The 21,205-nt window shown below is 49.9% G+C and overlaps 6 protein-coding genes across 6 annotated transcripts; 2 read left to right on the forward strand and 4 right to left on the reverse strand.

Moving 5' to 3' along the window:
- Positions 1-4,565: 4,565 nt before the first annotated feature.
- Positions 4,566-5,265, forward strand: BC939DRAFT_450255 (uncharacterized protein). Its single transcript, XM_051555494.1, has one exon. It carries the CDS (start codon positions 4,784-4,786, stop codon positions 5,015-5,017), a length of 234 nt encoding a protein of 77 aa, XP_051412699.1. The 5' UTR covers positions 4,566-4,783; the 3' UTR covers positions 5,018-5,265.
- Positions 5,266-5,468: 203 nt separating this feature from the next.
- BC939DRAFT_450256 (mitochondrial import inner membrane translocase subunit Tim54) lies at positions 5,469-7,274 on the reverse strand. Its single transcript, XM_051555495.1, has 2 exons — positions 6,807-7,274; positions 5,469-6,548 (listed from the first exon to the last, which is right to left on the reverse strand). Exons 1-2 carry the CDS (start codon positions 7,143-7,145, stop codon positions 5,610-5,612), a joined length of 1,278 nt encoding a protein of 425 aa, XP_051412700.1. The 5' UTR covers positions 7,146-7,274; the 3' UTR covers positions 5,469-5,609.
- A 465-nt stretch (positions 7,275-7,739) lies between these two features.
- On the reverse strand, positions 7,740-9,401 carry BC939DRAFT_450258 (uncharacterized protein). Its single transcript, XM_051555496.1, has one exon. It carries the CDS (start codon positions 9,023-9,025, stop codon positions 7,973-7,975), a length of 1,053 nt encoding a protein of 350 aa, XP_051412701.1. The 5' UTR covers positions 9,026-9,401; the 3' UTR covers positions 7,740-7,972.
- A 1,570-nt stretch (positions 9,402-10,971) lies between these two features.
- Positions 10,972-14,831, reverse strand: BC939DRAFT_396662 (PMCA-type calcium-translocating P-type ATPase; the record flags this gene model as incomplete). The annotated part of the gene is made up of 3 exons (XM_051552309.1): positions 10,972-13,802; positions 14,001-14,070; positions 14,544-14,831. 3 exons carry the CDS (start codon positions 14,829-14,831, stop codon positions 10,972-10,974), a joined length of 3,189 nt encoding a protein of 1,062 aa, XP_051412702.1.
- Positions 14,832-15,589: 758 nt separating this feature from the next.
- Positions 15,590-18,058, reverse strand: BC939DRAFT_450262 (Mdm33 family-domain-containing protein). The gene is made up of 2 exons (XM_051555497.1): positions 16,848-18,058; positions 15,590-16,733 (listed from the first exon to the last, which is right to left on the reverse strand). The coding sequence occupies exons 1-2, from the start codon at positions 17,830-17,832 to the stop codon at positions 15,694-15,696; spliced, it is 2,025 nt and encodes a 674-aa protein (XP_051412703.1). The 5' UTR covers positions 17,833-18,058; the 3' UTR covers positions 15,590-15,693.
- Positions 18,059-18,591: 533 nt separating this feature from the next.
- BC939DRAFT_450263 (Nsp1-like C-terminal region-domain-containing protein) lies at positions 18,592-20,971 on the forward strand. The gene is made up of 5 exons (XM_051555498.1): positions 18,592-18,749; positions 18,860-18,880; positions 18,980-20,181; positions 20,268-20,597; positions 20,702-20,971. Exons 1-5 carry the CDS (start codon positions 18,746-18,748, stop codon positions 20,870-20,872), a joined length of 1,728 nt encoding a protein of 575 aa, XP_051412704.1. The 5' UTR covers positions 18,592-18,745; the 3' UTR covers positions 20,873-20,971.
- Positions 20,972-21,205: the final 234 nt, after the last annotated feature.

Consider the following 21,205-nt stretch of genomic DNA (forward strand, 5'->3'; position numbering starts at 1 on the left):
ATAGTTTATTCTATTCACTACCATAGTAAACTGACACTCAATCGGATAGACTACTCCGATATACTCCACACCAGACAAAAGACCTCCTCCCCACGCACATCCAACCAGTCAATTCACTCGACCTTATCCTTCAGGGGGGGGGGGAGTGAAACTGCCCTTCTGGCTCCTACCCTCAGCCATCGGCACCCGGGTAACCATGTTCTCTCGGTTGCGTGGGACCCTATCGACGAAGAGAACGACACTCGAGGGTTGACTGCGGGGGGAAGGGGGAGGAGCAGCGAATAATGAACAGGGGGGCGATGTCGATATACATGGACCAACGCAACTGCGTCGCTAGTCGTCTGCGGCAGTGGCAACACTGCGTCGCTAGTCGTCTGCGACAGTGGCACAGTGGCAACATTGCGTCAAAAAACTAGGCCAGTATGAGCAGCCAAGAGGAGAAGCAGTAGGACTGGGCCACTTATCGACATGACCATGACATCGACCACAACGAAACGTCAGTCGAGGCTACATTGGCCGGTCAAGTGAACAGCAGGACATCGATAGGACGGAGAGATAGCGAAAGGGAAGAATGAGTGCCTCCCTTGGACTATTTTACATCCAATCGCAGTCTTTTCGGCCGTTCTGGTCGACCAGTGAGCGCACACATCGACCTGTAACGGCCTGTAAATGATGTAGCAAATAACATGTATACTGCTGGCCCTGCTTTGATGGCGCACAATTGTTTCTCTCGCCTCGTTGCCATCAGTAACATGGGCATCTTCTCCGGCGTACAAGGGACAGAACAGGCCTTTTAGCGGCCCAAAAGGGAAAGTCTTTTGGCTTGACTAGGGCAGCTCAAGGCACTCTCTAGTCTGCCAATTGTTTGGGCAAATAGCCAATTGTCCAGTCTACTCAAAAGATCTCAGTTCTGCAGCAACAGACGGTCTGTCCGGGATGAGAATGTGCGGTGCAGTGGTGCGCTTCACGAGGATGCTCATGTATGTCCGTGTCTTCCTGATGGCACCGACGTGTGGGGAGCATCTGAACGAGCGCGTGCATATCCTTGAGAAGAATGTCCGGTCCTCGCTTTCCTCCAATGGACTGTGAGGACGTACAACCGACTTTGTGGATGTGTCATCATCAGCAGATACCAGTCTTCCACGCGATGAGAGCCGCCATGTTGAAGTGTAACACCAGGAGACCGGAGAGGGGCGTGGACAGGGCAGGGGTGGTTTTCCAGCCAGCCAACCTTACTGGCATATGCTTTCTAGCCACAGCAGTGGTCAGCATATCCGGTCATTCTCCTTCTGTACAACCCGAAAGAGATCCGTAGCATGCGGATCTCTCCTCGTCTCTCATTAAATCAAAATCAAAATCGAAATCAAATCAAATCTAATAAAATTATCCGCCCGTGGTGTGTGGTCACCCCATCATGTGGGAGAGAGCATGCTGTCGGATCGCTTCTTCGCCCATGCCAGTGTCGACATGCAGCACACCATATGCAGCGAAGAAAAAACAAAGATGGTTTATTTTTGTCCGGCCCAATTGCCCAAATCTGGCCTGCAAATACCGCCCCCCCGCCCGCCCATGCTGCTCAGAAATACAATCCCCATCTGCAGCAGTCTACAATCTCCATCGTAAACTGTCCCTTGATTCGTTTGATTTCAAGTCACGCTGCAATGAATGGTATTTCAGAATATCGGATAGTCTACCGGATATTTCACATTTCTCGACTGCCTATCTACTGGAGGACCTCTCTGCTGCCAGCGTGGACTATGTGTTCCTTCTCCCGTGGCCTAGCCCGCAGCGTACCGACCCTCGTTATAGGGCCACGCGGACTGCAGGGATTGAAATCTGGGGGAGGGGGAGGGGGGGCATGCGCACTCGGTACTGCATGTTGAATAGATGGGTGGTAAATCACATCCATTCATGTGGCTATATCTAATATCACCAACCCTTCCCCTACCTTGGCTTTAGTTCAAACCAGGCCACACAGCGTCGTCCTGACCCCCTCTCCTCTACCATATCAACTGGGCATCAAAAAGTCCACCGAATGTAAGTTACTAAGAGCCTTTTGTCAACCAAAGCCGCATTAGACAGAATCCATCCGGGCCTCTGAATTTCTACTTTATTGTGCTTCGCCTAGGAAGAAAAATCTTATTTTTTGCTGACATTCCGAGCACCCCACCCCCTTCGCCCCGCAATTATCTCCCTTTTGCGCCTATATTGCCTAGGCACCAGGGTCGCAGCTCCAAAGGGCATTGCCACCGATTCAGCTCTCCAGGAGTCGATCTGCGACTTTGCATGACACCTGCACATAATGGAGTTTTAGTATGTGCGGGCTCCTTGGAAAATAATAGCCGATATATTATGAAACGAATATATACAAGAAATAGAACAAGTAATGACCTGCAACAAGCGACAAAAAAATAATCTTTGCTGGATGATAGCAGTGGTGTTGATGGTTCTAATGGTATCAATGGCGATCAAGGGGCACCAGCGCTGGTTGAAGTCGAGGAATGCAAAGTCGATATCAAGGGACATCCGATATTTGTTCTCTCCATGGAAGAATTTTATTTTACGACCCCTCTCCTTCATACTAATCATGGGCATGGAACACATCGGCAATCACGACCCTGGCTAGATCACGGTTGAAACCATAGCTAGTTGGCTTTGGCGAGAATAAAACCTTAAGTTTATGGCACACACCCTTGTTATGTACGAGGATGACAATGAGAAAGTGAGCCTTATGGATTCCAGGGCAGCGGGAAGGAGGCGCCATTACCAATCCCCATGATTCCGGCCTCTTTCTGAAGCTATCGTTCCTTGATACAGTAAGATGCTTTTTGAGCAAAAAAGATCAGACTTTTGGTCGATGCTTGGGCAATAGTTTACATGCGGATGGACCTCAGAAATGGAGCGTCGCTCAGATGGGCACGGTCGTGTCTACCATTCCTCTCCATCTCCCTCCTCCCTTCCTCTCCTTTTGCTCAAGGGGAGAGAGGGTGGGGGACTGTCTGCCCTTGGCAGCTCTGCTAAAAGGCCAAATCGCCCACTCGCCGCAGTTAATTGGTATTCCCATCCCCCATCCCCCCTCCCCTCGGTGAGCTTCACCGCCAATGCGATGTATGCACTCTTTTTTTTTCTTCAAATTTGCATCCCTTGAGATCTGTAGGAGGGGGAGGGGCTATTTATTTTATTTTTCCTTGCAGACGACGTGGTCTTGAGTCTAGACCGAAGGAAGGAGCAAAAAGAGGGAGTAAGGCAAATGGTCGATCCGAACACCATTGACTTTGTAGAGTCAACATTCTTGTCTTGCTTGTGCAGTTGCCCTAAATTTATTGCATTCCTTTCACGTCTATAGCGTCTATAGCACTCGCGTGTTTCCGTGTTTATCTGTTTGTGTTTTTGTTTTGTTCTGTTTATTTGTTTGTTTGCTTTTGCTTAAGTGTCGATCATGGGCATTTGTAGTCTAATTGCGGTATCACAGAGAACACCGTTCTTACAAACCACGTTTGTTGTCCCATGATGGACTGTAATCTTTGTTGCCCTGTTACAAACCGCAAATAGACAAGTGGCATTTTTTTTTTTTAATGACGGCTAAAAAATGTCAAAGGCTGTCAAAAGCTGTCTGATAACGGTCAGCTCAAGGCCATTGATTCTTTTTTTTTTTTTTTTTTTTTTTTTTTTTGGCAGCATTCCAGTGGCCCAGTGTACATGTAGAAGTGATCAGCAACTAAATGAGCGGCATGAGTTCATACTGCATGCTGATTCTATGCCTCATCTGCTCATGGTCAAGAGCTAGACGTTTATTAAATAAGCCAACGGTCGATAAGTCGCGCACGCATACTCTTCTTTCCTTTGCACCAGAAAGCCTTCTCTTCTTTACTGAACGTACATCAGCCCAATCGCTCTCTACAAACGCGTCTTTTTTTTTTAAGAAAAAAAAGATTTTCTGGCAGAGTGCCCTGGAATGCTAGATCAATACCTTCACCTTGATGGGTCGATGATAAGGAAGGAATAGTCGGTGGATTCGCATTTGGTCTCAGGATTATCATATCAGTCAAATGTGGAGAACTTGCAGTCCTCCAACAGATTAAAAGAAAAAAAAACCATCTATACGCGTGGATATGCACTACCCCACATCTTTGGCATAATACCGAAAAAGGCCTTGATGTTTGCTTTTCTTGCTCGCCTGACGATGAGCGCTGGACCTTTTTTTCTATTTTTTATTTTTTGGAGAGCGGCATGTGAGAGGATCTCTCCGTATCGTGATGATGCCGAACTTGTCCACACTCCCCAGAACCTTGAATGGGAAGTTCTTATCAGCATGCCTCTTCCGCGCCGTTCCGAAAGAGGATGAATCGGTCCACACTGCGTTTTTTATTTGCATGAATAAGGGTCTATTCAGTCCACATGATGCACAGAGTCGTACAAACTCGGACTGTTCCTGGAGCATCCACTGTGTGTAGAGAAAACTTTAGTTTCCATTGTCCCCCCCACCCCCTTTGGACGTATTTGCATAGCACCAAACCTTAATGCGCTATCGGGATCCTTTACCCGTTATCTCTCTCTCGCATTCACTCACTCTCACTCTCTCGCGCGCGCGCGTGTAGCGCTTAGCTCCATCCACCTCCCCCGCCACTATAAAAGCCTCCTCCTAATTCGTACCTCACACTCTCTTTCTTTCTCTCTTTTTTCCCTCCAACTTCTTTACTTCTCACATCCACTCCCATACTCTCATAAAGCCCCCCTCTCCCTCTCTCTCTCTCCTCTTCCATCTCACAAACCAAATCCCACAATGCCTTCGATCCTGAACGCCATCCGCTCCGCGACCCCCTCGCCTGCGCGTCAATTCACCTCCCTCAACATCGCCTCCTCCACCTCCATCAAGAGCGCGTTCCACCCGGAGCACCACCCCATTATCCTCCAGCAGCTGGTCGAGTCCATCTCCCCCCGTGCCCAGAATGTCGCCTCGGATTCCGTCGTGAGGGACGCCCTCAGCAAGACCACCTCGACTGCCAAGCGTTCATAATTTCAGGAACCAAACAACAGCAACAGCAACAACAGCTAAAAAAAAAAAAGAAAAACGACAAAAAAGAAGAAAAAAGAAAGCCTGACCTCCTTCAACGACTTGTCGTCCCACGCATCCGCGCAAAAAAAGACCCGTTTTTTGTTTTTTCTTGAAAAGACGATCGATCCAGGCAGGGTCCAGAACGATGAACGCGATCGACATTTGACTGTATCATATATCCATGAGAGAATCCCCCCCCCCCCCCCCCCAAAGCAAGGGTCCCGTTTCGACCTCCGGGTTTCCTTCACCCTCCCTCCCTCTCTTCCTCTTTCACCCTGTAGTTTTATCTAATAAACCTATTTTCAAGGGGTTGTACATTTGAAAAAAAAAAAAAAAAAAGTCCAGCATTGGGAAAATTGTATACCAATGGTACCAATGGTCCATGCATGTCATACAGGCTGAAAAAAAGTTCTCAAGCTTGAAATATTTGGAGTGTGTCTTATTTTCTTCTATGTATGATCCATAATATTATCTGCTGTATATAACCAATGCAGCGTCTCCCTTCCTCCCTTCTTCCCTCTCGCTATCGCTGCTGCTACTGCTACTGTTACTGCTACTGCTGCATCAGTCCGTCCTCCTCTTCTACCTTCCTGGGCTCGGGGATGTGTTCGGGTGTCACATAAATCTTCACGTTCTCCCTGACCCTGTCCAGGATATCAATCTCGACCGGTCCCCTGTACTTCTTGAACAACGGCTCCTCATCCTTTCCCATATCCAGATCCTCCTTCTGCATATCCTTGGTCTCTGCAAACGCAATCTTCATCACCGCGCCTCCAGCATACTCCACACAGTCGTAAGAATTGAACAGCGCAAACAGCTTCTTGTGGAAATTGCGGAAGCCGACCAGGTTCTTGAAGGGGATATATCCAATGGGCTCCAATCCTGAGGCCGGCAATGAGAAATAAGCTTCGTCCTGAGGGATCTTGACGGGCGCTGGTGCTGCTTCTGCCTCCTTCTTCTTTGCATCCACCTTTTCTGTTGTTTCTGTTGCTGTTTCTGTTCCTGTTGCTGTTTCTGATGATGGTGATGATGATGATAATGATGTTGTTGTTGATGATGGTGTTGCTGTGGATGATAATGCAGTGCTTGCCGCGATTGTTACCCCATCCTCGTTCGTGGTACCCTTATCTCCTGTGGACTCGACCGACCCAGTAGCCTCTGTCGATAATAAAGCACCCTCGTCCTTGGCTGATACTTCCGGGACCATTTCCGCCACGACCACGGGTTCGGGATCCTCCAGACTCTGAAGACATCCGTCGTTATAGCCCTTCAAGACCTCGCCGAGTGCGACTCTTCCCAAGACGACGATTCCATCCGAATGCGACTTTAGCGGGGCCACGGGTGCGTCCTGGCCCTGTTCTGACGAGGCCGGGGTCTTTCCTGCGGCGATCTGACGCTTCTTCCGGATATCGGCAGCCACCATCGACCGGACCTGGCCCTCATTCAAGGCCTCCCTGACCTCGTAATCCACAGCAGCAGCGTCGAACACAGGCTAGATCGTGAATTAATAGCAAATAGTGGAGGAAAAAAAGAAAAAAAAGAAAAGTCATGGAGTCGTTGGTTAGAAGACTTGAAGACGCTTTCGCTTTCTCAGTTGCTGTTGAGCTGCAGAGAGAGCGAGAAAGAGAGAGAATGAGAGAGAGAGAGAGAGAGAGAGAGAGAGAGAGTTCTGGCCTTTCTTCTCTCCCCCTCCTTCCCCCCCTCCCTCCTGATGACAACGGCGGCTGTTGTTGCTGTTGTTGTTGTTTACCTTGACAAACTGCTTAAAATAATGCCGAGTCTTATGGATCCCATCGCCGGGGGGTGGCATAATATACACCGTGACCTTCCGAGGCATTTCCTGAACCGCACAAGGCTGCTTTGCGAGCACATCCACCTTATCCGCCACACGCTTCTTGGCTGCGACCGTCAAGTAGTGATCCCGAGTGACGAGTCCTCCAATGGACCCGACGGTGGCCCAGAAGATCATCCAACCCCGGCTTGGGAGCTTGGCTCGCAGCTTTCCTGAGAGCGTCGTAGGTACGGCCGCAGGTTTAGGGGTGTTGAGCATGGGCTTTGGGCGAGACTCGGTTGTGGAGGTGTTTTCCATGGTGTGAAAAAAAAAAACGGACGATGGAGGAAATGAAAGGAAATGAAAGGAAAAGAGGAGAATGGAGAGAGAGGGGTGATCGAGGCAAGAAACCTTAATGGGCAATGTAAACACAGCAAACCCCCCCCCAAAGGCAACGGTCACGGGCTGTCCTACGAAAAAAAATAAAAATCATATGTTAAAAGGCAGATACGTAACAAAAAACGCGTTCAGAGTAGACTGAAAAAAAAGCGCGTTTTCGGGGAACTGCTCTTTGGGAGGAAGCGTTGCCCACAAAAACTCGCTCACTTCCTCCTCCCTTCTATCTCTTTATCTCTCTTTTCCTCCTGCAACGCGACGGGACCACCAGGGAAAGGAAAAAAAAAAAAAGAAACTCGCATGAATCTCAGGCCTCCATACTTTTTGGTCGTTTGCAGAAAACAATCCTGCTTCTGCAGCTCTTTGGTGCTAGCTAGTCTTGACAAAGATCTCCAATCGTCTTTTGTTTTGTTGTTTTGGAAAGCAAAAAAAAAAATGCCAAGACTCGGGAGTTTTAATGGTTTCGACGATGATGATGATGGTGTTTCTTTTTTTTTTTTTTTTTCTTTCTTGCAGGATGCATAACACTCAATTGTGGACAGAAAAGGCAATGGGCCCTCAATCACCTCAATCACGAAAGCTTGGCATTGAAGATTGGACTTTAATATGTGTGTGTGTGTGTACTTTAACTTATGGATATGGTATTCTAGACTAATCCCTATCCTCCCTCCCCCATACCGCCTACGCGCCTCCTCCTGCTCCTCCTTCCGGCTTCAAAAAAAAAACTATCGCTCGTAAAAAAAGCACTTTTAGCAATAGTCGTTCTCGACCTTCACGCGACGATGCTTGGAGGAGGAGGCCTTGGTCTTCTTCTGACTCGGGCTATAGCCATGTACCTTCTCGTAATGACGCTGGCGGGCCTCGGACCTCTTGAAGGCCGAACCACAGTGTTCGCATCCGAAGGGTGTGGCACCGGTGTGACGCCTCATATGACGCTGCAGATCCGAGATACGAATAAACGCGCTCATACAATTCTTATGGCTGCATTGGTTGGTCTTGATACCCTCATGGGTCTTGTAATGCTGATCGTAATTGTATTTGCGCGTAAACACCTTGGTGCAACCGGGCCACTCGCACGCGTGGAAAGCCTGGGCCTTGCTCTTGGGAGATGTCTTGGGACCGGTCCTCTTGTCGCTGCCGCCGGCTCTGCCCCTCTTGGTCGGCATGTAGGGACTGGGCGAGGGTGATGGGGAGAATACGGAGGGGGAGAAGCAGGGCGAGCTGAGCGCACTGTTCATGTGGTCCTCAAAAACGTGCTCCGGAGGTACTGGGCTCATGCACGGTTTGATAGAGTGGGAGGATGACGGCGACAAAGACTGCTGGAATAGGTCCTGGGGGGAATTGTATGGATACGAGAGCGTGAGAGGCGAACAATCGTGGGGAGACTGTACGGGAGAGTTGTATTCGTATGGGTCAGGACCGAGCATCAAGATATCGTCGCTGTTGGTGGCCGACACTGGCGGGTACGGCCAGTTATAGGTCGAGGCCGGATACATGGGAGAGTCGAGGAGACCCTGGCCCTGGTAGTTGTGATGGCCTTGCGTGGTTGCATGACTCAGCATCTGCTGCATCTGTGGGTAAAAGAGCTCGGCTGGGTCGAACAAGGGGTAACAAGGAGCCTGGTCGTCGGGCATATACAATGAGATGCTCTCCTCTGGCTCCTGTGTGAAAACCTGACCGGTCAAAGGCAGGGGCTCAGAGAGAGCATAGTGGGCATATTGTTCCTCGAACAGGTCGGTCTTGCTGTTGGAGCGCGAGTTGGACTCTGAGCGAGAGAATTTCTTTTGGCTGTTATTTGACATTGTGAAGAAAATGAGGAAGAGACGAAGTGTGGAGTTGTGCGGTTGGGGGATGGTGGTCTTTTGTAGTGTGAGAAAAGGAAATATAAATCAGGGACGAAACTCAGGAACGAGGCACGAGGAGAGAGAGAGAGAGGGGTGATATTCAGAAGCGGTGATAAATGACCCGTTTAGGAAAGCGGGAGCGTTGGAAGAAGTGATAGTCGTTAAAGAAGTGCTGTGCAGGGTATATCTATGGACAGTAGATGAGGCGCTTGTTGGTCTTTGTACAGAAAGGATGCGAGAGCTGGGTTTTGATATAGAAAAGAAGAAAGAAAAAAGAGGGAAAGACGCATGAGCCAGGGGGTATTTATCTAAATGGAAGATGTTTGTTTGTGCCCTGGTCCAATTGATTCGAGAGACAAAATTGTTATAAAAAAAAATGTTTGTGCCCTGGTCCACCCTCTTTTCCCGTCAGATCTCTCCCTTCCTTTTTTTCTTCTAATCCGCCTTGTGTGTCCATGAGTTGTTTGTTTATGTTGCCTGCTACTGTTGTACTGCTGTCTTTCTCTTTATTTGCAGTTGGCACAACCTTCCCCTCTCCTCTCCATGCTTAATGAAACTGAGCAATTGATTGCGCGTGTCCTCTCATTCATATTTCCTCTGCGCTCGAGGGCTGCCAGGCTCGCTGCACGACCAATTATTATCTCTCGTGCCTGTGCAATAATAATAACAACGATAATAATAACAACAACAATAATAAAAACACTTCCCTGCTCGGTGCTCATTCAGCCCAATGTGTGTAATTGAGCAAACGACTGTCTGTTCAATTGCCGATAGGAATAAAAAAGAAAGGCTCAACGGAGTAGGAAATCGTGTCCCATGATGTGTGTGTAAACATGAATGCAATTGCGTGAGTGGGTCACCATGGGCCAATTTCGATATCACGCCCGGGCCTGAGCGATAGAGCAGAGGGGGATCCTCTCTGTGTGTGTCTCGCGTTTTTTTTTTATTTTGTTTATATTGCCGGAAATAGAAGATGAATAAAAAAGATTTCTGTGCACTGGCTATCGACATCGACAAAAACGGGTATGGAAGCAACAGTCGAACTCTACACGTAGTCGACATACTCCCTGGGTTGTATCGGGGACTGTGGACTGGGTTTATGCAGCAGCAGCAGCAGCAGCAGCTTGGCGCCTTCTCGTCCTGACTTGCACATTTCATGCACACCCGTCCTCTTGATCCTCTTGAAAAGGACAAGCGAGATAGGGAAACGCAAATAAAGATTACAATACTAATAACAATACTAATAATAATAACTATTACTAAATAAGACTGCAATATTTGACTTGTGTAGACACTATGTTGTGTTCATGTCTTGTATGTGTGTGTGCGTATATGTGTGCTCTCAATCACAGAGTGGCGGGATGGTGGGCGGTGCTGATTCCCGCCCCTCCCTCCTCCTTTGAACATCCCTCTCCTCCCCGCATTGGTCCAGTAGGTTTCTTCTTTCCCCGAATTCCAGAATTGCTGCGCCACAATCACTCCCGACCGCAACGGCCACCCCCCATTCGCCACAACCCTATTTCGTCACATACGCCTCATACGCCTCATTCCCCGATTGATCTCCCATATCGCATAATTCCCATCGGAGACTTAAATCCCTCAGCTCTTCTCTATCCATCGGGGTCATCCGCGAGGTCATCGGCTCGCACCACACCGCATCATGCATGGCGCGTCTATTGTCTTCTTTCTTTGGCCTCCCTCGCTTCTATTCGTCGCTTCTATTCGTCGCTTCTTTTCTCCCCCCCATTTCCCTGTCGTTATATTCTTTTCATAGCTGCTTCTTTTGCTCGCTTCTTTTTTTCTGCATAGTACGTTCTTTCTATAGCTTTTTTTTTCTTTTTCTTTTTCTTTTATCCGCACCCGCCACTGTTGTGGTAGTCATTGCACGGGTCCCTCTCCCCGACCTAACTGGGCTTAAGGTTATCTAAACTGGTCTTTGCCGCCCCATAGGCCTTCTTCCATATCGAGCTCTTCGACCCATCGTCCTCTAAACCGCGTCCGCGGACAGGTCCCTTCTTCTTGCGGATCGCCTCGAAAAAGTGACTCTGAACCATCATCTGATTCGACGCTCCCTCCCAGCGCATACGTGCAGGACTGACCAGCGGCTGACGCTCCTCCTGCGCATGGTGGATAACTGCCTCGGGGATCAGCTTCGCAGGCAGCAATCTCAGGCACAGGCCCACAGGCAATGACAGGGACCCAATCAGAACCGTCACCAACCATTGATGAGCACTCAGAGGCGTTGTCTTGAAGGCCTGCCCACCAAATTGCACAATCAAGACCTGACCGGCAACAACAGCTACCTGAACAAGGATAAAGATCTTGTTGTGCTGAACGTTCTTGAACACGTTGATCGTGTCGTCAATGCGGCGGCAATTGAGTTCGTTAAAGACTTGGAGGAAGACAAATGTGTTGAAAATCATCGTGCGGAGTGTCAACAGGTCCTGTGGTGTCTTCGTGCCGTCCTCGGACTGGAGATGAAACAGGTCGGCGCCGTATTTGAGAAGCGCCAGATTGAGAATAATCTGGAACAGGGCCTGCCCGAGAATCATCTTCCACATGTTAAAATTAATCAAAGGTGCAGTCTTCGAGGTCGGGAAACGTTTCAGCATATCGGGGCTCGGGGGCTCGGTCGCAAGGGCCAGGGCTGCAAGCGTATCCATAATAAGGTTAATCCAGAGTAGCTGAACCGCTGAAAGAACAGATTGATTGTCGTCCGACGCGATCGCTGAAATAAACGACAGCACCACGGCAGTGATGTTCACCGTCAGCTGAAACTGCAAGAACTTTCGCACAGAGTCGTTGACAGCACGGCCCCACATGAGCGCCTTGAGAATGCTACTAAAGTTGTCGTCCATCAACACAATAGCCGATGCCTCCTTCGCGACCTCAGTACCAGTAATACCCATCGAGAACCCAACGTCAGCCATCTTGAGAGCAGGTCCGTCGTTCGTTCCATCGCCGGTCACGGCGACAATCTCTCCTAGTTCCTGAAGACGACGAACAACGATGGTCTTGTCAGTAGGACTACTACGGGCCAAAACCTGGAGCCGCTTGACGGCCTCGGTCTGGTCCTCCTTTGACAGTGCTCTGAACTCGGGTCCAGTCATGGCTAGCCCTCCCTTGACCAAAATTCCAGCATCCTTGGCTATGGCTCGGGCAGTCTGGATATTGTCTCCAGTAATCATGCGAACACTCACACCGGCCTTTGCAAACTCGCGAACGCTCTCCACCACGCCGGGCCTCAATGGGTCCTGAATTCCAACAATACCGAGGCAGACCAGCTTATCGTTGGGCGCGTCTTCCTCGTTGAATTTCTTGTATTCGGACGACGGAATATCGCGGTAACTGAGGGCAATCGTGCGAAGAGCCTTGTCGGCATACTGGCTGATAATCTGGTCAAACCTGGCGCGCGCATTCTCGTCCAGGGCCTTCGCTTGGCCCTCAGAGTCGATATAGTGAGTGCAGGACCTCAAAACGATTTCGGATGCGCCCTTGACATAGAGACGGTATGGCTCCTTGCCACGTGGAGACTCAACGACACAAGACATGGTCTTTTTGGCCGAGCTAAAGGGGTACATCTTGACGACATTGACGTCCGCACGAATGTCGCTGTAAGAGGCGCCCAAATTCTTGATAAAGCCCATCAATGCCGACTCAGTCTTGGATCCAATAAAAGCAAGGTTGCCCTTTTCATCCTTATCTTCAAACGCAGACGAGTTGACGGCGATTCCCTCAATAAGCACATCGACAATCTCAGGACGAGCATCATTTTTCCAGTTCTTGCCCTCATCCACAGATCCGAAGGGCAACAGCGAAAGGGTACCCTCGACTACAGTCATCTTGTTCTGGGTCAGAGTTCCAGTCTTATCGGAGCAGACCGTGGTGGCGTTGCCCATGGTCTCGCAGGCAGAAAGGACGCGAACCAAATTGTTGTCCTTCAGCATCTGGGTGGTGGCGTAGGCGAGGGCGAGGGTGACCGCCATAGGTAAACCCTCAGGGACGGCAACAACGACGATGGTGATAGCCTGGATGACAATCTTGATAAGGCTCGAAAAGATATCGGCGCCAGGGGGAAAAGGATCTTCGGACAGCGCAGCCTGAACAAAGTACTTGGCAACCAGGGTCACCAGCATGGCAATGGCGGCTGCCATACCAAGCTTTGCGATCGACTCTGCCAAGAGATCCAACTTCAGCTGGAGAGGGGTCTCCTCGGGTTGGGCCTCACGCATAGCCATCATGGTCTTTCCAAAGAAAGAGTTGGTTCCAACAGCCGTGACGAGCATAGATCCTGATCCGTCCAGAACCTTGGATCCAGAAATCACATAGCATTTTTTCTCCGTGTCCTTCTTCATGGCGTCTGATTCGCCCGTAGCAGAGGACTCATCACAGGTGATGTTGTGACTCTTGAGAATGATTCCGTCGACGGCGAGAAGATCACCAGGCTCCATAAGTAGGATGTCTCCAACCTGGACTTCCTTGATGTTAATTTCCTGGTCGCGACCATCGCGCAACAGCTTCACGCTGCGGTCATCTTTCTTGGCACTAAGTTTGAGGAACTGACGTTCCTTCTGATAATCATTGATGGCATTCGTGAAGACGACGGCAGCAACAGCGGCGAGAATTGCAGCGCCTTCGACCCACCCTACGCGGGGCTCATCAGGGTCATGGTGCGGCCCATAATCCTCATACACACTCACGCCCAATGATACGACTGCGGCAACGCTTAGCAGGACTATCAATAAACCAAGTTTGTAAAGATCGGATTAGAAACAAAAGGATCCTTGGCGACGATATTACAGCTTTAACTCCAAACAGCCTAATGACTCCGTCTTCATTAGAGATTAGCCGATGGCAAAAATATAAGCACCGCGCCAGGGGTGCCTGGCTTGCACAATCCAAGAGTTCTCTTATAAGGCTTTGATGGACTTACTCAGGGTACGGTCATTGTAGGCCTTCTTGATAAGCTGGAAGAAGGTGGCGCTCTTCGCTGCGGGTAGGATCTATATTGAGACAATTTGAGAAATGTATGTTGGTGATTAGAAAGCCATTCATAATTTACTCATTGCGAGAAGTCTGCTGTGTCTGTGGTCGACAAAAAAACGCGACTCCTTGGATCGATGCAGCACAAATGTGAAGATTGCGACCGTTAACAGCGTCATTGTCTTCATTTCAGCCTGCAGGGGATGACATAGGAAAGGGGTCGAAAATGGAATGACACCATCCGCATTTGAACTGAAAAGTGCAAGGCCAGGTAAAACTATCGAGAAACTGCAACAGGTCTTTTGTTTCAAAAATAAAAATGAAGCGTCCATTCAGGTCACTCACATCCGCGATGCCCCCTCACCCCCGCGCACGCACAATATGACGACAAAGTAATTGAATCGAATGGATGGGGAGCGAGAACCATTCCTTTTTTCCATATGTCCAATAGCGCTTTTCTGGCAAGATAAATTGTTCACAAACATCTGCTTACATTGCGACCAAAGGCTTTGGATCTGGTAGCAAATTTGGGTTGGTCCGAGTGGCCAACGGACGAGGAGTCGGCCTCATCTGAGCGCAGACCGACCTTGGGGTCGACCTTGAGGGCCTGACAGATCTTTTCGATGCCGCCCATCTGGTGAGGCAAGGTTGGGTTGGTGGGATCCGTAAGAGGCGCGAGATCTTCGCATGTGATAGAGAATCCGGTGTCGGAGTCCTGCTGGCCCGAGGGCTCATTACGGTGGCCGAGCAGAGGCTCGTCTGAAGTCGAGTCTCGAGGCATTAGGTTGCGTTGAGTTGAGTTGGGTTGGTATAACGATCCTGCTTGAGCACGTTGCACTGATAATGATGAGGTAATGACTTGTCCTGTCCAACAGTGATGCGGGTATCGAGCTGCAGAGACAATGAGGTTAGAGGAAGGGCGGACAGGAGATAGGAGGGGAAGAGAGAAAGAAAAGAAAGGAAAGAAGGGCACGAACCCTTTTTGAACGAGAAGAATGAGAACCGGTGCGGTCCACTGGGGGACTTCTTTTTATGAGGCAAACGAGGCCTGGCGGGTGAACCCTGTCAGAATTTGATGTTTCCCCATCGACATTGACGACTGAACCTGATTTATGCAGATCGCCCTCCTTCTCGTTACATTGCGCCATCAATGCTGTCGCCATTGTTTCCACCCACAGTCAAAAGGCTACTCCAGAGTGCACAGACGACTCACTTGCTTCGCTGCCACCAGTGATACCGAAAAAGCCCAAGTGTCTGTTATCTCGGCAGCTTATTCCCGGGAACAACGGTGAATCAGGCAACTGGAACAATGGGAATTCGGGGTTGCTAGTAGACAGAGAAGAGGGGGTTTTTCCTCCAAGGCCTGGCAGCCCCAGGTCTGTTCCTATGAGCGACTCTCGACTGTTGCTCCAATCTGCCTACCAAGATGACAGACACCACTCCCAGCTGAAAGTCCTCGGTTCGTTTGGTGGCGGCTGAGCCTGATTGGATGCCTGCTCTGTGTCACATACCAGATTGAGATGCATCGTCTGTGCGCCCTGAAAAATCCTTAGCTATTTATTTATTGTACATACATGCTCATGTCGTCTATTTCAAATGGATACCGGCGCTCACTCTAGTAACGTCTACATTCATCCGTCTATCTATCGGTTCATCATCACAGCAACGGCTATCAACCCTCCGACGAGTGCGCCTCCCAGACCACTGACCAAAAAGTCCCGTCGTCTCGCAGGCACCTCTGCATCCCCGTCTTGCAAGATCAGCGACAGACGACTCTGCATGCCCTCGGTGTTGACCTTGGATCGTTTGCCCAATTCCTCCCGCCATGCTTCACCGAGGTCAATAGTCTCCCCATCATCTCCCTCGGACAGCAGCACAATCGACCCGTCCTCTGCCAACACCAACTCACCATTCTCCACAGAGCCGTGCATCTCCTCCAGGATCAACTTGGGCAAACGCTTGTCCTGTTCTCCAGAGGCCTGCTTGAGCAGCAGGTCCTCCATACGGTCGAGTCGCTCTTCTTGACGTTCCGCACTCTTTATAAGCCTCTGTAGCACATCCTCGCCTCCTGAAAGTGCACCGCCGATGGCAACTGGAGTGGACTCTGCAGTTGAAATCAAAGTATTATCCGAGACTTGGTCTACTGTATTGGGGCCCTGTGCCACGCCAGTAATGCCGCCGTTAGAGCCAGCTGTAGTCTCAATCGATAGAGCCTTTTCAGGCAAAATTCCCCGCTCAGTCAAGTCCCGAACCAACTCCTCGTACCGCTCGACTTGTTTGCGACGTCTTCTCGGCTCCACAAATGCTTGGACAATCAAGAATGCCATGACGTTCACACCCACGAGGCCCCATGTTCCGTATGTGCTTGCGGCTCGAATCTTGTCACTCCAGACCTGTTCCTCATGGTACCGTTCCATAATAACCCTCGTCAGCCTCCTGGATTTCTCTTCGACGTTCGATTCTGCCTGCTTGTATTCTATCTTGGTCTTTTGTTCCGCCTGCTCGTTGGCGTGCTCTGAGCGGTAGAGATCTGTGAAACGGATCACATCGTCTGGAGACCAAAGGTGCTTGCGCTGGAGCAGGTCATTGATGGCCTTTTGAGTGTCAGATCGAGTGCTAATGGCGTCCTCGTAGGCGTATTTTGCTTGGGCCAATTTGATACGAGCGTCATCAAGACTTTCACCTATGTTTTTTTTTTTTTTTTTTTTTTTTAGACCGAAAAAGTTGGCACAAACATGTTAGCGGAGAAATCAAACTGTTGAGCTGCCTCGATAATGAAGATATTACAGATACATACCATGCGCAATAACCTTGTGCTTTAGATCGTTGATGGCGTTATATCCCGTAAAGTTATTGAGATGCTCCGATAACTGAGCGATCGTATCCCGATAATCCTTCCGCTTCACAGATTCTGAGAGTTGGCGCAAGCTGTCGGGGATGGAGGACCGGATGTACTCTGTTGAGGATTCAATCGACTTTTTATACGGTAGCAGCCTCGCCTTGAAGGGCTCTAAGGGATCTTCAGCTAATCCAGATTGCGTTGACGACTGTTTGACAACTTCGCCATGCTGGCCTGATGCGGTCGATGGATCCTTAGAGCCTAAAGACGTCTCTGCTGTTTTCCGCGATTGATCCTTCTCCTTGGCATCCTTTGACGGTGATGTCGCATCAGATGCTGCTGCCGACACAATAGTACTCCCCTGGCGAGGCTGCGTTGCCTTTGTTGCTTCCGCAGTCGAGTCGGCGATTGATGACTTGGCCAATTGCTGTTGTTGCTGTTGCTGCCGCTGCTGTTGCTGCTGCTGTTGTCGTTGTTCTCTGGCCAGCTTCTCTGCCGCCTCTTTAGCTGCGCGCTCAGCCTTTTCCTTTGCAACCTTGAGTGCTTCCTCCTCGATCTTTTTTTTCTCAGCAGCCGCACTATTCAGGATTTCCTTCAGAGCTGCGTCCTGGGCCTCGACCCTCTTTCTCTCTGCCTCCTCTGCCATTTTCCTCTGTGAGTCTCCTTCGGCGGCTTCCTGTGCGACTTTATCCTTGCCCGTGAGGTTCTTGGAACCATTGGTATCCCCTGCAATGGAGGATGGAGGTGAAGACGATGAAGGGCGATCATTGGACCTCCTGGGTGTGGTGGAAAAGTCTCGCCTGGTCCATACTGCACCGAGGAACGCCTGCGTGCCTGAACGACCGTTAGTGAACTGAGTGCGCAGGTTGGACGTATATAGGAGTGGTAGTTGGTCTTTTGACGAGGGCACTGCGTGCCGAATCAGGCGGAGGTGGCTGGCCATGATCCGTACTCGATTTGTCGCTGATGGATCTGTTTCCTGTGCGAATGGATGAATAGAAGTGGGGATCGGGTTGATTGTGAGAGCTCAGGCACTGCTGGTTCTCGGGACGGTTAGCCAATCAGAATAGTTGTCTGCAATATCAACGCGCGAAGTACCACTTTTCGCCCCAAAGTGCCTTGCAACATAAAAAAAAAAACTGTTCGTTCCACCACTCCCCATCCTTCCGTTTGCAAGCAGCGAAGCAGGAATAGTGAGGCATCGAGAATTCCACGGTTTGGAGGGAAGCAACAGAGGCAATGATGTGTGTATTCATGTTTTTGGTTTGAATCGCGCTATCGGGAGCGGATTCTTAAGAAGGAATGGACGCGTCCACATCACACCATATTATATACGATCCCTGGATATGAGAAAGCGGATGGTGGTAGCCTCAAGTTATGAAGTTGAAAAAAAGAAAAAAAAAGAAAAAAAAGTCGAGCTACTTCTCACCGCCATCGTCTTCTTTTCGGCTCTAAGTTCCTCGTTGATACCAATATCGCGTTTGCCAAAGCCTCCACGCTTAGAAAAGTGGTTCTTTTGAGACTGAAAGGCACCCTTGATCCGTTTCCTCACGAAGAACCAAAAAAGCCAGCTTGATATGTGCTCAAAGTGGGCCTTTTTTGATGGACGCTGGCTTATGGATTTCCAAGCCTGTAGTAGTAGATCTAGTAGATCATTACGGGTCACGTTTTTTTTTGTATTTTGCTGCATCTTTGTATTTGAATCGCTCACTCCCTTCGTTCTTTGGTTCGCCATCACTTCGCTCCTCCTTCTCTTGCCCGCCTCCTGCTTCCCTTGACCCTCAGAGCCAGAAGACAACTCAAACTTCACACGCCAACAGTCGGATCGCCACACAAGACATAGTTTAACTCGGATCATGGGTAAACGACAGTTTTTACGCGATTGTCGACTACAGGCGGACGCGCGTGTGGCATGACGGACCTCAGTATTAACACAGCACCGCCTTAATCGCTCTTTGATCGACCTCTAGCTAACAACCAGGGTTTCAGCTGTAAGCGCCATAAAGCTATCTCTCGGCACTGAAATACTGCAGTGTATCTATCTGGCTACTCACCAGCTTATTTTGGCCCTTTTTACCTCATTGGTATAGTTGGATTCGGTGGCGCGGCTCAAGGGGGATTTGGATCCTCTGCGGCCGGAGGAAATGCCTTCGGTGCCAAGCCAGCAACTAGCACGCCAGGAGCAGGATTTGGATTCGGGTCTAATACAACTGGGGCTCCCTCGACATTTGGTTCGACCTTTGGATCCGCACCAGCTTCAGGAGGTTTTGGTGGCGCATCGACCCCAACATCTGGAGTATTTGGAGTCGCATCTACACCTACAACTGGAGGATTCGGAACCACGTCCACACCTACGACCGGAGCGTTTGGAACCACATCCACACCTGCAGCTGGAGGGTTTGGAGCCACATCAACTCCAGGGACCTCGTTGTTTGGTAGCTCGACCTCTGCAACATCAGCAGCACCATCATTCGGAGGATTCGGCGCTCCGGCGCCAACAGCCGCTCCAGCATTTGGCGCCTCTGCTGCTGCCTCAGCAGCGCCCACTCTGTCATTTGCCGCGCCTGCTTCTGCGTCCGCCCCATCATTCGGCACCCCCGCTAATACAGCTTCGACCACATTCGGTACTACCTCAACGGCACCGTCATTTGGATCTGCACCTGCTGCAACCCCATCCCCCTTTGGAGCGCCAAAGCCTGCTACTCCGACGGCCGGTCTTTTCGGAAATATCTCAACAGCTCCGGCAACTCCAACTGCGGCTTCAACTTCTCCCTTTGGTGCATCTTTGACTGCAGCCACCAGTGCCGCTCCAGCAGCGACCTCGTTGTTTGGAAATAAGCCTGCGACAATTGGAACTGGAAACACACTCCTTGGAAGCGCACCTCCCGCGTCCAGCGCAGCACCCGCTTTCGGAGCCAAACCTGCTACGCCTTCTCTTTCATTTGGAGCCGCACCAGCCTCAACCACAGCGTCTTCGACTTTGGCAGCTCCCACATTCAGTCTCAACGCAGGGTCTACTGCTTCATCAGCGGCGACATCAGCTCCTGCGTTTTCATTGGGCACCACACCTGCTACTACATCTGCTGCCACTACTGCTCTGACGACAAAGCCGCAGGATGATGCCAGCTCCAAGACTGTGGTGCCTCCAACACCCTCGGCATTGCGTAACAAGAGCATGGACGAGATTCTCCATCAGTGGTCGAGGCAGCTTGATGAGCACACAAAGGCGTTCCGCGAACAGGCCAACAAGATCTCCGAATGGGATCGCAAGTTATTTTCTAATGGACACCAGGTATATATCAGGGGCATTTGTTTGAGTGCATGCAGATTATCGTTGAGTTGGTATTGACATTTCATTGCCCTTTTCTGATATAATAGATTAGCCAGCTTTACCAGATGACAGTGGAGACTGAGCAAACGCAAAAGACAATTGACCAGAATCTGGATTACATCGATTCACAGCAGCAGGAGCTCAGCGGAATTCTGGATCTTTACGAGGAGCAGGTCCAAAAGATGTTCGAAAAGGATGCCACTACGGCAGGAGTGAATGCCAATGGATTGCGACCTGTGGATGAGCAGCGCGAACAGACATACAGCTTAGCCGAGAACTTGAACAAGCAGCTGGACGACATGTCGCTCAACCTCACAAGCATGATTGAGGAGATCAACCAGACTGCGCCCAAGACTGATGGCGAGAGCAGCGACCCTGTAAGTTTGATAGCAATTTCGACCTTTCAATTATTCATGGCCTGCGCTTCTGTGCTTCTGTACCAAAACTAACTATTGCTTTTTTTTGCGCCACGCCCTATTAGGTCGGACAAATTGTGCAAATCTTGAACGCTCACTTGACGAGCTTGCAATGGATCGACGAGACGACAACATCGCTGCAGTCTAAAGCTCAGGATGTCGGTAGACTGCAAAGTCAGATGATCAAGGAACATGAGAGCTATCGCAGCCGCGGTGTGTTCACGGGACGATCCTGAGCTATGGAACTGCAATGCTGACAGGACAGGACAATTGAACACCGGAGGAAGAAGTCGCAAAGCGTGATAAAGAAATAAAAGATCGCATCTGAAAATAATAATAGTTACAACAATGATAATAATCGTACGCTATCGTTTGAAGGATCTACCAAGTTCATGTCGACGCGTAAGCGTCGTAAATTCGGGGTAGAAAGGCTACTCGAATTGCCCGAGCGTCGATTTTGTTGTGCATCCATGCCATGGGTACAGACAAGCACAAGCCTTATGTTCTTTGAAAGTATCCAAGACGGGTGCGATAGTAGAAGTTCAAGAGGGCTGTTTGCTTATAAGGTT

The sequence above is a fragment of the Gamsiella multidivaricata genome, assembly GCF_025024155.1.
Source record: "Gamsiella multidivaricata strain RSA 2152 chromosome Unknown BC939scaffold_29, whole genome shotgun sequence".
Classification (NCBI taxonomy): domain Eukaryota; kingdom Fungi; phylum Mortierellomycota; class Mortierellomycetes; order Mortierellales; family Mortierellaceae; genus Gamsiella; species Gamsiella multidivaricata.